The 14,259-nt window shown below is 37.0% G+C and overlaps 1 protein-coding gene and 1 pseudogene across 5 annotated transcripts in view; both read right to left on the reverse strand.

The window, feature by feature from the left end:
* The window catches only part of LOC149264869 (DEAD-box ATP-dependent RNA helicase 17-like), a 197,888-nt gene that overhangs the window by 130,338 nt on the left and 53,291 nt on the right, over positions 1–14,259 (reverse strand). For 4 of the 5 annotated variants that reach the window (XM_089428980.1, XM_089428999.1, XM_089428996.1 and 1 more), the window contains exons 4-7: positions 10,686–10,829; positions 2,004–2,121; positions 1,393–1,751; positions 1,212–1,285 (exon numbers count right to left, since the gene is read on the reverse strand). In XM_089428980.1, coding sequence (XP_089285106.1) covers positions 1,212–1,285; positions 1,393–1,751; positions 2,004–2,121; positions 10,686–10,829 — 695 coding nt within the window. The remainder of the gene's footprint in view (positions 1–1,211; positions 1,286–1,392; positions 1,752–2,003; positions 2,122–10,685; positions 10,830–14,259) is intronic. The other variant, XM_089428987.1, reaches the window with a different exon arrangement.
* Positions 3,031–4,512, reverse strand: LOC149264870 (cullin-1 pseudogene; annotated as a pseudogene).

A 14,259-nucleotide genomic window follows, 5' to 3' on the forward strand; every position in this document is an offset into this window, starting at 1 on the left:
CAATTTCATGGACAACAAGATGTAAATCGAACTACTACAAAATTCTTCCACATACTTCGCTGGTACGGTTGGAGGATTCCTGTGACCAAAAAGAATTTTGTTGTCACTCAAAGAGGTCTTCCTATGTCAGAACAAGAAGATTAAATAAATAGAAAACCTAGCTACTCTTCAGATGATACTCCTGTGCCAGAACAGTGTGAAAAATGATAGAATTGTGTCAACTAGGGTGGAATCTTTCACCACCGAAATTGACAAAGCGAAAGGGGTCTTAAAACCCTCAGAGCTAATGCTCAAGAAACAAATGAATTGATCCACACTTGATGCTCCAAAATGAATTCATCCCTCTTTAATTTATAAATTTCCTAGAGGGGTCTCTTCTTCTTAAATGATTGAGTAAACTTTACTCCAAGCCCCAATTTTGGGTTTCTTTGCCCAACGGCCCCAAAACTCGCTCAAAATTGGATATTTTGGGGTTTTCCCCTTTTTATTAAGGATTGTAGCCTACGAGGATCGATAGGCTATTTCATCCCTTAAGTGATTAATTACTCGGAACATTACATGACCTCTTAACTCCAATGGATAAATCCCTTCCAAACATTTGCCTCCCTAACTTTTCATGGTGAAAAATTCAAACATAGATAATAATTTAAATATCAAAATAAATGTGTTTATCACAGAGTTCAATGGATAGGAGTTATCTAAGAATAACATTCACCATTTAAACCTTTTGTTATGAACACAAATATGTATAAAATAAACAAAATAATGATAATAATAATTAATAATTATGAAAGGACAGTCTCAAAAGACATGACTCTTCATGAAAGGGCATCCTGCCTAGTATTTATACAGGGCCCTCATTTAAAAACAAAATAAATAAGTGAAACAGATAAGATGTACAAAAGGTTGAAATAAATGTAAGCTTGTGAATAGAAAAGGAACAAAGAATTCAAAATGGTATAAATTAGTTAAGTTTGAAGGTGTTCAGCTATATACTTCTTCAAACAAGATCCTAGGTAGACTCTTTTCAAAACTGTGCTGTAGAAGAAAACATTTAAAGGAAGTAGAGCTTTAAGAGAGAAATTTAAAGAAAGAATGAAGTGATGAATTAAAACATTGTGTTATTCATACTCAAGACAATGTCCCTCAAAACAACTAGAAACCAATATACAGTCTTAATAAAAGTCATATTGTACAAATATGATACTTACCTTGCGAGAAGGTTCTGCTTCAAATTGAGATCGCAAAAGAGCCAACAACACTACAAACCTTAAACGACATGGCACTGCAAAAGACATTTCAATGTTAGAAGTAAGGAAACTTGCAGAAAAATGTCCTAATGGTTTCAGGTAAATTTGTAAGGAGACTATAATTTGAGAATAATGGACTCACCCTTGATGTAACTCTGAACTAACTTAGCTGGAAATCTGTATTCTGATGCTGAACTACAAGTTCCAGGCAGAGCCCATTCATTTGTTAGTGCTTCTGCAGAAAGACCAGAATATAATTTGGTCTTACCTTGAGAAAAAATTCTCTCTTTCAGCCCAACGGTGACAGGATTGTTCAAGCTTATTTTTGCAAGATCATTAACTTCCTCATTCAGTGTTGCTGACAAGAGCAAGTTCTGCCTCTGGTACTCATCATCAAAAGACCGGTTATTTGCTGTATTCTCATTGACGAATCCAAGTTTCCCAGCCTCCAACAGGGTCAATATCTCCTTTATGTCTCTACCGAATCCTAGGTCCAAAAGTCTGGTTCAAACATACATCTTCTAAATAAAAGGAATCCCAACATCAACTTGAAAAGAAAAATTTGTTTAAAGGGAACATGATTGAAAAGAATACAGTAAACTACAAAAAACAATTATCAACAAAATAAAGAATTAAGTTTGCTACCATACATACAACAACACTTATCAAATAGTGAATGAGAAATATATGCATGGGCAACATCATAGATTTAAACAAAAGTCTATATTCCAAGCCAAGATGTAAGTTTGTAACTGTACATGCCTGTCTGCTTCATCAAAAACCAACCAGCGAAGGCGATTATGAACGAAGGAGGATGTATGTTTTAAGTGATCCAAAAGCCGGCCAGGAGTAGCAACTAGAATGGTTATTCCTGAGATAGTAGAGTATGTTAGTAACTTAGTATACAAAACTTTCCAAATTCATAAGCTACTAAACAGTAATATGCAAAAGGAACAAACCTATGGAAAGATGCCCAAGGGGAAAAGCTTGGGCTTTCATAGCCATGCAAACTTTATGAACTTGAAGAATGTAGCATAAAAACTATGGCTGAAGCAAGAAAACTGAGAGCTTGTACGCTTGAATGTAAAAATACACACAGGGATTTAATAAAAATAATTTATTAATATATAAAATTGTATAAGATGATATAAGATGATTTGAATGTTACAATGAGGCCATGCTTTTATACCTCAGCAAGTGACCTTTCGTGAATGGGCATGTCTTTTAAACATGCATTTTCACCTAACTTAATGACTATTTAACCTAATTAATATTTAATTATTTAATCTTTATATTTATTTTATTTTATTTATTTGTTATGAATTATATTCATAACATAGCCCTTCCCTTCAGAAGCTTTGTCCTCAAAGCTTTAACGCTTGGATTTTCTTCACTTAGTGTCTGTCGCCTCGATGTATATAATCTGGATAATCTGGCCATCCTCTCGTCATGTAGCTCATCAGTAATATTCCCTAAAATTATTTATTTATTTTTTATTTTTTATTTTTTTTCATTTTTATATATATAAAAAAAAAAATTTAATAACTCTATATATATATATATATATATATATATATATATATATTAACTCTAATTTTCTTTTTTTTTTGTTATAAATTATATATATATATATATATATATATATATATATATATATATATAATGTAATTATAATTATATCATTTTTTATTTGAATTCGTTCTATTATACCGCTGCAACCGTCGTTTCTTATAGATACGCGGTCACGCCTCTTGACAACTCCGTTCGCAATGATAACCGGCTACGACGACTGCTTGACGGCTTGACTATTGACAGTATACCGTAAACCAACGGACACCACGTTGACAAATGCAGGGATAGAGGGGTACGAGGGTTTGTTTTTGTCACGCTCCAAGTATTCCCTTGTGATCAAATCTTCAATCCGCGTTTTGATTGCTTTAAAATCAGGCTTGAACATTCGTCCAAGTTGCTCAACGCACTCTGTTACTAACTGTGCATGGGCCAAAACTTTCCTACTCTTCATGATTCGAACAATACAAGCATCAATTGCATAACATCTATCTTTGTCCACGTCCTCAATTATCTTCTTCTTCTCATCCACAGGAGGAAGAGGAATCTTAATCTTTCTTGATTTGTCAGTAAAATTTGCATTAAAGTCGAAGTAATCAGACTGTGTGACAGACTTTGTATTTGGCTCCTTAATCAGGATTTTGTGTTTTAAACACGCAAGTGAATGTAGCAATCTAATAATATCTTCATCGGACAAATTCAGCTGCGATTTGATTTCTGAATAGCTCAATCTCTCTGCATTATTGAAAAGCAATAATGCAGCTCCCTGATACGTTGTCACAATAAGCTCCACCGATCTGGCATTAAAATTGCCAGAAAGATGGCACGTCCCTAAGGAGTATATCCATGTAAGCTTTCGATGTTTAGTTTGTGTCTGGTAGAATTCTTTAAATACCTCTACACATTTTACCATCTCAGCAGGCAAATTGAGATCAAATGACTTGTAGCTGGGCCAAAATCCAGTAGTCAAGACAGTTACAGTCAAATCTATTCCAGGATGTGCATGCGCATTATCATCAAGATATTTTTGAAACTTTGGTTGGTTCTCCCGTGCCAAAGTCAAATCAGTAAGCATTCCCTCCATCTTTGATGTAAATTGGCCTCCACATTGTTGCTTCAATTTTGTTAAGATACTCCGTTCATGTTCATCATTTGCACTTTTATCAAAAATAAGCCGTCGTGCTAGTTTTTTCCTATAAAATTCTGAATATAGATCTTTATCACCAATGTATGCAAGAAGCTTTACAACCTTCTCAAGTGTCTCTTCAATATCTTCATCGCTTAATTTTTCACTGCTACCCTTTTTCAATATGTTGTCACAAAAGGTAGCCAATAATTCTGCACTTGTGCTTCCTGCTACTCCTTTGTTGCAAAATACCTCAAATGCTTCTTTTAATGCCTTGTGGAAAAGAGAATGGTTCACAAAGCACATGCTGACATACTGCAAGTACTTGTCATGCAATTCAATAACCTCCCACACAAATGTTTGCTCTAGTGGACCAACAATATCCCTTTTCCCTGACTTCTTATTGCTTGTTGCATCTTCTGCTTGTTTAACAAGTGTTGTTCCCTCATCAGTAACATGTTGTTTAAAAAAATGGGCTATCGGTTCCAGACCTTTGGGTATCCTATAGAACAACCTATACATCCTTGAAAGATCATCTTCATTCTTATCATAATCTGAAATTGACATAACCTCTTTCTGATCTTCTGTAGAACGTAGTGATTCTTCATCATCATTAATGTCTTCTTTAGCATCTTCCTTGTTGTTATGATATTGTTCATCTTCTTGTTTTTCGAGATAGTCCTCATCCACATCATCTTCATCCGGATCATTTTCATTGCCATTAAGATCAACATTTTGATCGAATTCTTCTTCTTTTTCTTCTTCCACATTTTCCTCTCGACATGCTTTAACTTCTGCAATTGATTTTTTTAAATGCTGAAATGCTTCTTGAATTTCACTAAAATGTTCAACGTATTCAGGACGTGAATGTAATGGCACATTGTGTGACGAACAACGTTCAAAGGCCCGCATGATTATATCGTGTGCCATGGCTCTGATACCACTGTAGCATAAAAACTATGGCTGAAGCAAGAAAACTGATAGCTTGTAGGCTTGATTGTAAAAATACACACAGGTATTTAATAATAATAATTTATTAATATAAAAATTGTATAAGATGATATAAGATGATTTGAATGTTACAATGAGGCCCTGCTTTTATACCTCAGCAGGTGACTTTTCATGAATGGGCATGTCTTTTAGACATGCCTTTTCACCTAACTTAATGACTATTTAACCTAATTAATATTTAATTCTTTAATCTTTATATTTATTTTATTTTATTTATTTGTTATGAATTATATTCATAACAAAGAATTTTGTTAAAGGCCCTCTATGTAATTTGGCAGGAAAGTTCTTTGGCATATTTGGGAAGACCTGCATATTGGACAAGGATGGGAGAGTCATTCTGCCCTACCTCTAAAAGGTAACCCCTCTACCTGACACCCTAGGAACGCAGGGGAGCCCTACAAGTGGTTCATCCCATCAACAGAATGAATGGAAGTACACAAGGAGGAGGTGTTTTCCACCAGGGATTAGGGTTTCTATGGGGATTAGACAACAGACACATATGGGAGACTGTCACCTCTGGATCACAGCATGGAGTATTTCATCCTTTCTGTACTCCTTTTTTGCATTCAGCTCTTCTTTTGGGTTTTTGATGCTCTTTGTGAAATGTTTTTATAAAAAAGGCCTTGCAGGGAGACAGGGTTGATCCAGTTCATTTCTCAGAGTGGTGCAAGTATTGCACTAGGCCCTCTTTATTTTGCATGGCCACATTTTTGTTCAGGCTGAAGTTGGATTTTCGCTCCTTTTTTTGGTTTTTTCTTTCTTCTTGTTAACCCATAACAGGGTTTCTGCAATAGAAGAGAGGCTGTGTATTCTTCCTGACCAGTTGGCCATGGTGGTGACACATTGATGTCAACCAATCTATGTTCTGAAGGACACAATTACATTATATACCACCTCTATGCCATTTCTGTAGATCGAAGTGCCAGACATCATGCACAGATTGAAGTCAAGGACCATGTAGGCTGGTGCCACTTGTTCGAGATTCAACTCTTGGGAAGAACACCATTTCCAAGGTCCTCCAAACTTGTATGCAGCGGCCTACGGTTCAACTATTCATATAGTTGAACAACACTGTTGGTGGACCATCCTTAGCATTAATCATTTTCTTACAGTGAGCTACTTGGTTCTTGATATTCTTGACAAATAGAGCTACCCTTACTAGCACTCAACTGTGTAAAGAGCCTTTTCCATTTTTTTCTGAATCACTGCCATGTTACCTCTGTCCATTGAAGGAATGCATGCAGCAGGTTTTGTATCATTTGGATCAAACAGTAAACATGCAGGCATCCTCCTTTTTTTGTTAAGGGTTTTGTAGTCCCTCGTACCCTAGCCTACCCAGATTGTGGAACATGTAGTTTAAGGGGTTAATTACTCTGCCTAGTGAGGCATTTTGTTGGCAACAAAGCTTGAGGTTTGGCAGTCTCAGACTTCAGTCATACATTTTAATAGAAAAATAGAGAGGTAGCATAATGTTTCAACATTAATAGAAGTCTAGTTTCCAATGAAAAGTGTTGAATAAAGAAAGCATTAAACATTCCTAGCACAATTTGCCGAATATGAACTTGCCAACTTAACAAAGATTCAAATAGGTGAGATGAGATGATGAAGAGATATTCTAAAAATGTACATACACTGGCCTCACAAAGAAAGTAGGAGAGAGAATAGGAGAATTATATTAAGATTTTCAGAATGAATGTACAGAAGATTGGATGCCTATATCTATGTGCCATCCTCTTACATAATTGAAGAATCAATCATGATTGAACTACATAGATAGTAATAGGTTAACAATAATATATGTATGACCAATAACATAAGAGATTATATAAGAATGACTAGAATAAAACGCTGAAATAAACTAAATACGAACTGTCAATATCCAATTAACATAAAATGAATATCATATGAGTGATATTTTTTTTATACGGATAGAGAGAAATGCTATCCTCTTCAAGTAACAAGTAGCCGCTATTTTATCCTAATATAACAGCTAGAATTCAAATCATGTTTTGCTGGATTCAATACCCTAGATTTAGAAATAAATGACTAAATACTACAAGGAAATAGCATTACCCCAGAAGCTTTTCAGATGCAACAATATGCTCCTTTTGTGGTTCATTGTTGGCTCCTTCATCCACTATATCATGTTACATACAGGCACTCTTGCTAGCTCTTTAGAATGAAACCCTCAAAAAATCAAGGTCAAAGAACGTTAAAAAAATGCATATAACTTTATAAGGGAGAAGATCCTAGTTGGTTAGGACATAATCAACCACAGTAGCTTGCCCCCCCACCCACTATGAAGAAAACAAGTGAACCTGATGAAATCTTGATATCTAGGAAGTTTGTTCAGGGTTGACAACTCATGAGACTCACCAAGGTATAAGATATGCTTGTTGTAAGTTGAATGGGGTCACTCTCACTTCATGATTTGACGATGCTCATGAAGACACAGAGCATCATCAAATCTATCATGAAGTCAGAGTGTCATGAAACTCTTATTCAACTAACAATCAAGTGTTTGTGTGTCCGTGTGTATAATCAACAAAGATGGAGGCATGACATGCAAAACACAATGAGATTGTGCTATTCTTGATCATAAATTAATCCAAAAAGGAGGGCTTCGTGGATGGTGGTACGGGGGATTTCTTTTTCATCCCTGGCTGGTGATTGAGGTCTTCTACGCTTATTTGGAGGCAATGTTGTTTTAGCTCATTATTTTTAGTACTATCCCAATTCAGATCTAGGTCTCCCTGTACCAAGTGCACCCCCTCATTTGCCGGTCTGTCAGTGAGCTTGTTTGCTTTCCTGTGGATGTGGGAGGGGTGGACTGTTTGTAGTTTAGGTAGAAGAGAGCCCGTTGACTCTATGGCAGCTGCAAGGCATCAGTTTTTTATGACTATGGTGGTTGGGGTCTCATTGAGGAGGTGGTTGAGCACAGTTATGATGAGGTTGGAACCCCCTTCCACTGTGAGATTGAGGTAGCGTTGCTCAACAGCTATCTGGAGTAATTTTTAGAGAGCCTGCAATTAAAATGAGTTATTAGTGTCTATCCCTCTATATTCTGCGAAAACTCTGAGAATGTTTCCTGGGTTGTGGCCACTAGATTCCCTTTGGGTACCCCATAAAAGTTTAGCTTGATGTGATACACACAAAGGTCCACATACATAATAGTTGGGAACACAACCATTCACTCAACTAATCAATACTTCCTAGTGACAATTTTCTAATGATGTCTTCATAATAATGACCTTGTGATTTAAAACTAACAAGTCACTTATAAAGTAATAAAGTTTACATCATGCTCACATAATAATTATTTTATCAGTTATATCAATATGTATAAGTCCTTGATGGAAGCTTGGTGGGCTAGGTCAAGTGGTCGAGTGCTTTGAGCATCATGCAGGTGATCTCAGGGTCGATCCCATGGGCCGATTGTCTTTAATCTAAGTCACCTGACACGGGGATTCGGGACACGTAGGATTCGAGATTCGTGGTGTCGGATTCGGACACGCTGACCCCCCGGAACAGGACACGTTAGGACACGTTATATATTATTTTATTAAAAAATATATATATATATATATATTTAAAAAATATACATATATATTAAAAATTAGATATTATCATATTTCTTACACAAATTTTAATTAATGATACAAATTTATTGATTTCAAACATAGATCTTCATCTATAGCTATTAGCATGCATAGTACATACAAAATTCAAATAAATGTCAGTGGTATTGGTCACATAAATGATAAATCTATTAAAAATTTAAATCATGATTCATAATTCATAACTGAAAGACAACTTACAACTACAAGATAGTAAGATAAACACACTGACAACTGTAGTTTTCTCATTAAGTCATCAAATCAAAATGTGTTACATAGGTAGTGTTGGTGCAATGCCAATGGCAAATAGAAATAGAAAATATAAAACAACTACAGGTATACAAGCCTCAAGGCATCAATCAGCATCAGAATCAGCATCACTATCCCCATCATCATGGTCCCCACTGCTCTCCTCTACATCCTCCTACTCCGTTGTATCCATAGTCGCCTCTGCATCTGCTGGTATGGAGGTTGACCCCTCTAAGGCATCAAATCTAACAGGCTCTAGCACTGCATCATTGAGATCCATGTTGGCCAATGCCAACTCAATAGTGGTGTCCAGACCCATATCATCAGGAACAATGTTACTTGGGAGCGGGAGCGAAAGCGGGGAGCGGGAGCGAAAACGGGAGCGGGAGCGACATATTCAGAAGCTCTTGGTTTGGTGCTCTTGATTAAATATGAGTTCCATACCCTAATACATGACAAAATGCAATGGAAACATTGCAATCCATCGAATCCTGAATTCCTGAAAAACTGTTAAGTCTGCTGGATTTTGAATGAAATCTAAAATTCTACTTTCTCCATATGAAATCCAATGAGGCCGGAACCACTCTCAAACATCCTGAGTCATTTCATGGTAATGTTAAAAATTTAAGTAAAAGGATGAAAATGAAGATTAAGGATGCCACTTTTACTTTAAGAATTTAACATTACCATGAATAGCATATCAATACTAGGGCCTAGACTTGATCATGAAGCTGCCAAAATGCTTTACTCCTTGCTCCAACAGCACAAATCACTTGCCAAATGACAATTTTAATGAGCAAACACGCCCTTTTCATTCCCGCACTGAGCTTAGCGAGTTTTGGAAACCGGACACGTGTCCTAAAATCGTGACACGCTTTTGAAAATCGGGACACGCCCTCGGACACGACGTGTCCTATGATTTGGACACAAATCTGGACCGAATCGTGTCGGATTCGCCGGATTCGGGATTCGCAGGGGGTTTAGGACGAATCCGGTGACTTAGTCTTTAATGTGTGCCTCATTCAACATCCCTACTAGGTCAATCACCATAATCAGTACCGACAGGTTTACATCTGGTACCATCCGTGAAATGCAAGGAAGTTCCCCCACAAGGTTTTCCTTAAATAACATATTGGAAAAAATCAATTGATCAATTATGGGTAAGTTGATGAAACAAAAATGCCATAAGTGTCCATCGTGGACAGCAAAAGTCAAGCAGCCACCACAATGTTCGAAAAAGAGAATATTTACTGCAACTTATTAATCTAATTGTAACTAGTAGTCAACATGCAATAACATTTTAAATGAGCATCATATCATCTAGAATCCAATGACACATGTAGAATTGTGCCCCAAACTTGTGGGGTTAAATCAAACTTTATTGTAAATTCTAAGTATACCATTTCATACACTTGTATAGCCTTGGAGTAGCAAAACAGTTTTCTATTTATCATGCCTCCTCCTAGCCATGACTGAAGAAATATGACATCCAGACATAGTTTATGTACAAAAGGTCATTTTCTATTGTATGGTCAATATGTGTCCACGTAAATTGAATATAACATGTTCAGAATTATATATAACTTAACAATGCAATGCCATTAACTATTGAGTTTCACGTATATCCTTGAAACAATAATTGCTAGATGTGAAAAAAGGAATAGGGAACTAGACCTTTCTTGATCACTGCTGTATAAAATTGTAAACAGTCACTACCAATCAACACTTAGAAAAGTTCGATACACAAGTACATATATATTCAATGAAGTGTATTAAAGAAAGTTCAGAAGTGCACATTTTGCTTCTGAAACTTGCATTAAAGAACAAAGGAACATCCAAAATGCAAAGATGAAAATGACTAACCTTTACGCAACCTCGCTTTTTCCTTTGACCGATTCTCACCACCTGTTATATAGCCAGGAACAAGCCAATGGAAGCGGTGCAATAGTTTTTGCAATACTTCATAAACCTGCATACACAATTCCCGTGTTGGGACAAGCAGCAACGCTGAAATTTGATATGTCAGATCACACCATATCAGCAACAAGTAATTATAACTGAAATGATAATAAATGAAATTAAATGTCCAAGAATAACCATAAAGGGTTAAAAGAAATCAAAATAATGACAGCAATTGTGTTAGACTGTGAGTCCCTAGACAATCATAAAGTCCAAGACCATGAGTTGTAATCCTTATCTTCATGAGGTGTCATCATGATCCATTGATGAGTTGTGAGTGAGATCTAGAAGATCTGGAAGGTCATACTGATGTAATATAAATTCACATGTTAAGATCAGTACTATACAAATATAATAGAAGGGCTTGAGGCCTTTTCCGCCATCTTGCTTCTCTTGTCTCACTCTTGCCAATTCTTAACAGTTTGTTCCTAAAATAGCCACTATGTTATATTCTGTCCTAGAATCTATTTTGTCTCTGGTGATGTGGTTGATGGATAATTATTGGACGATGATGTAGTCAATTACTTCATAACTGAATCAAGAGTTAAATCATGAGGTCATCATTATGAAGACATCATCAGGAATTCCTTGTTAGGAAGCACTAATTAGTTGGATGAATGGCTGTGATCTCCAACACCGTCATGTGTGTAAAGCCTCTGTGCATATGGAAAGGCCCTCCTTTAAATCAAGTATCATCAAGAGTGCAGGTAACATCATTGAATAGTGTATATCATAACTCCATCTCTGTTGATCACATTTTTGTATCCATATAAATAAAGCATAAGTTGAATAAGAGCTTTAGTGTTAATTCCTGTATTTATATGAATGTTGTTATTATTCGTTCTTTCTCTTATTTATTTAAGCCATACATCCATACCATTATTTATTAACTATGCTTCATTATCACTTCCACATTCATAACTTACAGTGGATTCACATTCAATAGTCGGCATCATTGTTTTGTTAGGAATTTGGCAAGGGGAAATCCCACTAATGATTATAAGCAATGGTGAGGAATGATCCATGTTACCTCTTCTTCCAACAGCGGTGTTGTTTTTCCACGGCACTAGAGAATCTAGGTTAGGGTCTTAGAATCTCTGACACAACCAACTCAAATGCCACAACAACTACTTTGCATAGCGGAATAAATTGGAAAATTAACAGTAATTACCAAAACATGCACTAGCTATTGTTGAATTTCCACGACTCTGGTGCCTAGGATAGAATCTTAAAATCTCTGACGCTACCAAACCAAGAATCTCAACAAAGCTACTTTGCACAATGGAATATAAATAGCAGTAAATCACGCATGCACAAATATAGACAACTTTTTACAAAATATGAACAAAAACTCAATCTTCCTTATATTACATCAACTGAATAATAAAATTGTCTAGGGCTCCCGTAGCAGGGATAGTGGCCCTCAAATATCCAATGCTACAAGAATACAAGATACAATGACAACCTCACTGCTCTAGTGCACAATCACAACCTCTATATCGTATCTTGTCCTGTCGGTCCTTTGCTCCCGATCTGCAGCAACACAACTCTGCCTCTATCAATGAAACAAGTCCATTTGCTCACTGAACACAGCTCCACCTGCTCTCACGTTTATCGTAAGTCCATCTACACATCAACACATCGAGACTCCGTTTGTGAACAACTCCCTCTGCCCACTATTACTCCTCAGCTACTCAAGGTCTTCTTCCCACTATAGCCTTCCAATACTGCTATATGAAGGCTAACATAGGGCAGGAGGGCTTCCACCTATCATTGTTGTATGTCTCTTCTCCAAAAATGAACATGGGTTGATCCAATCTGCTCCTCTAGGTTGGCCAATCCTTGAGCTCTCAAACTGCCTCCTTCTAGTAGCTTCTTTCGTCCATCAAAGAGCTACACATAGGCTCAACTCTTCACCCAACACACAGTTGTCCAAGTCTGCTGCTTCTAGGGCTACTCTTGGGTCACCTACACACTGCCCTCCAACAGTCCACAAGGTACCCAATCCAGACTACATCCACATAGCAATAATTTCAACATAAAATCAACATTACCATACCTCAAATCTAGTGTCACTCTATTGTAGGATAGGCTGACTGGTTAGGGTATGATAACAATCCACATCAGCCCTTTCTAATTTCTTTAAATAACCCCCTAACAGTTGTGACTGCCTCTTTCTTAAGTGTTGTCCCACTATCCTTGAATTATGGGTTGTTCTAGTCCTCCACATAGGGTTGTGACTCCTTCAATACAATGATCTAGGGTTGCGGCTACCTATGTTCTTAAGAACAGACCTGCGGCATCATTATTTGGAGACAACCTGCCCAAGACATATTCAAAATTGACCTAGACTTACGCATTGAGACTTCGGCCTTCTTTGCGGTCAATGAAATTGACAAGTGGTTGTCAGACTGAAAGTCTCGACAACATCAGCGAAGTAGCCAGTGGGCATCTTCATCAGCCAGTGGGCATTTGTCATCAGCAGTGAGCATCAGCAAATTCGCCAGTGGGCGATCGACAGCCAAAGCAGCAGTGAGCAGCTTTCATCATAGCAAAAGCAACATTGAGTTGTTTTTCGACATCTTCAGCCAGTGGGCGATCATCATCAGCAAATACGCCAGTGGGCGTTCATCAAATTGTGTCAGTGGACACCGAATGCTGTTTTCAAACAAAGGACAGTTGGATCCTTTTGCGGCTTGGCACGTGATGGAGTTGTCAAGCAACATTCAGAGATGAATCAGGCATGCAGCTGATTCATGTTCTCTTCAGATTTGACTTTTTTCCAGCATCCAGATTTGGTGGTTTTTTCAGGCAATGTTTTTGAGGATCAACATGAGAACTTGGAAGATGGTTCCTCATTCTTATTGAAGGGCGGAATGTTAGCCTCTCTCATAAAACAATAACAAATCCAAAAATAAATTAATTAATTAAATATTCCAAGTTAGGAATTTGTGCCTAACTCTTGGGTTGTTCCTCTAAGATAGGAGTTAGTTTAGCTAACTCCTATATTGGTGTGTGTCTGGTGAGAAATTATCTCAACCAAAGGAGAAATTATCTCAACCAAAAGTGTCTAAGATAGCACGCACTATCTTGAGAACACTATCTCTCATCTATTTATTTGTAACACTATATTCAATTATTTTAAAAAAAAAATGAATGAAAGTGAGAGAGAAGCATGAGGCTTCAGCCTTTTTCCGCCAATATTGTGTGTCTGGTTTTTATGTGTGTTTTTCTGTAATTTGTCTGAGTTAATCTCATTTTCAATATGTGGTATCAGAGCCAGCAAGGTTCCGATCTGTTTATTTAATTATCGCTTGAGAACAATTGCATGAGAACTGCGTGTTGTTCTCCCTGTTGTACTCTATCAGCGTCTGCTGGAGATCGCAATTCACAGTTCGAGCGTTGTATGGAGCACAGCATCACCAGTTTTCCCAACCCATGTTGGGCATGAAGAAAATTCATAGATGCATCAAGCGTT

This window comes from Pinus tabuliformis, chromosome 6 (assembly GCF_031772625.1).
Source record: "Pinus tabuliformis cultivar Carrire ecotype Pingquan chromosome 6, CPIR1, whole genome shotgun sequence".
Classification (NCBI taxonomy): Eukaryota; Viridiplantae; Streptophyta; class Pinopsida; order Pinales; family Pinaceae; genus Pinus; species Pinus tabuliformis.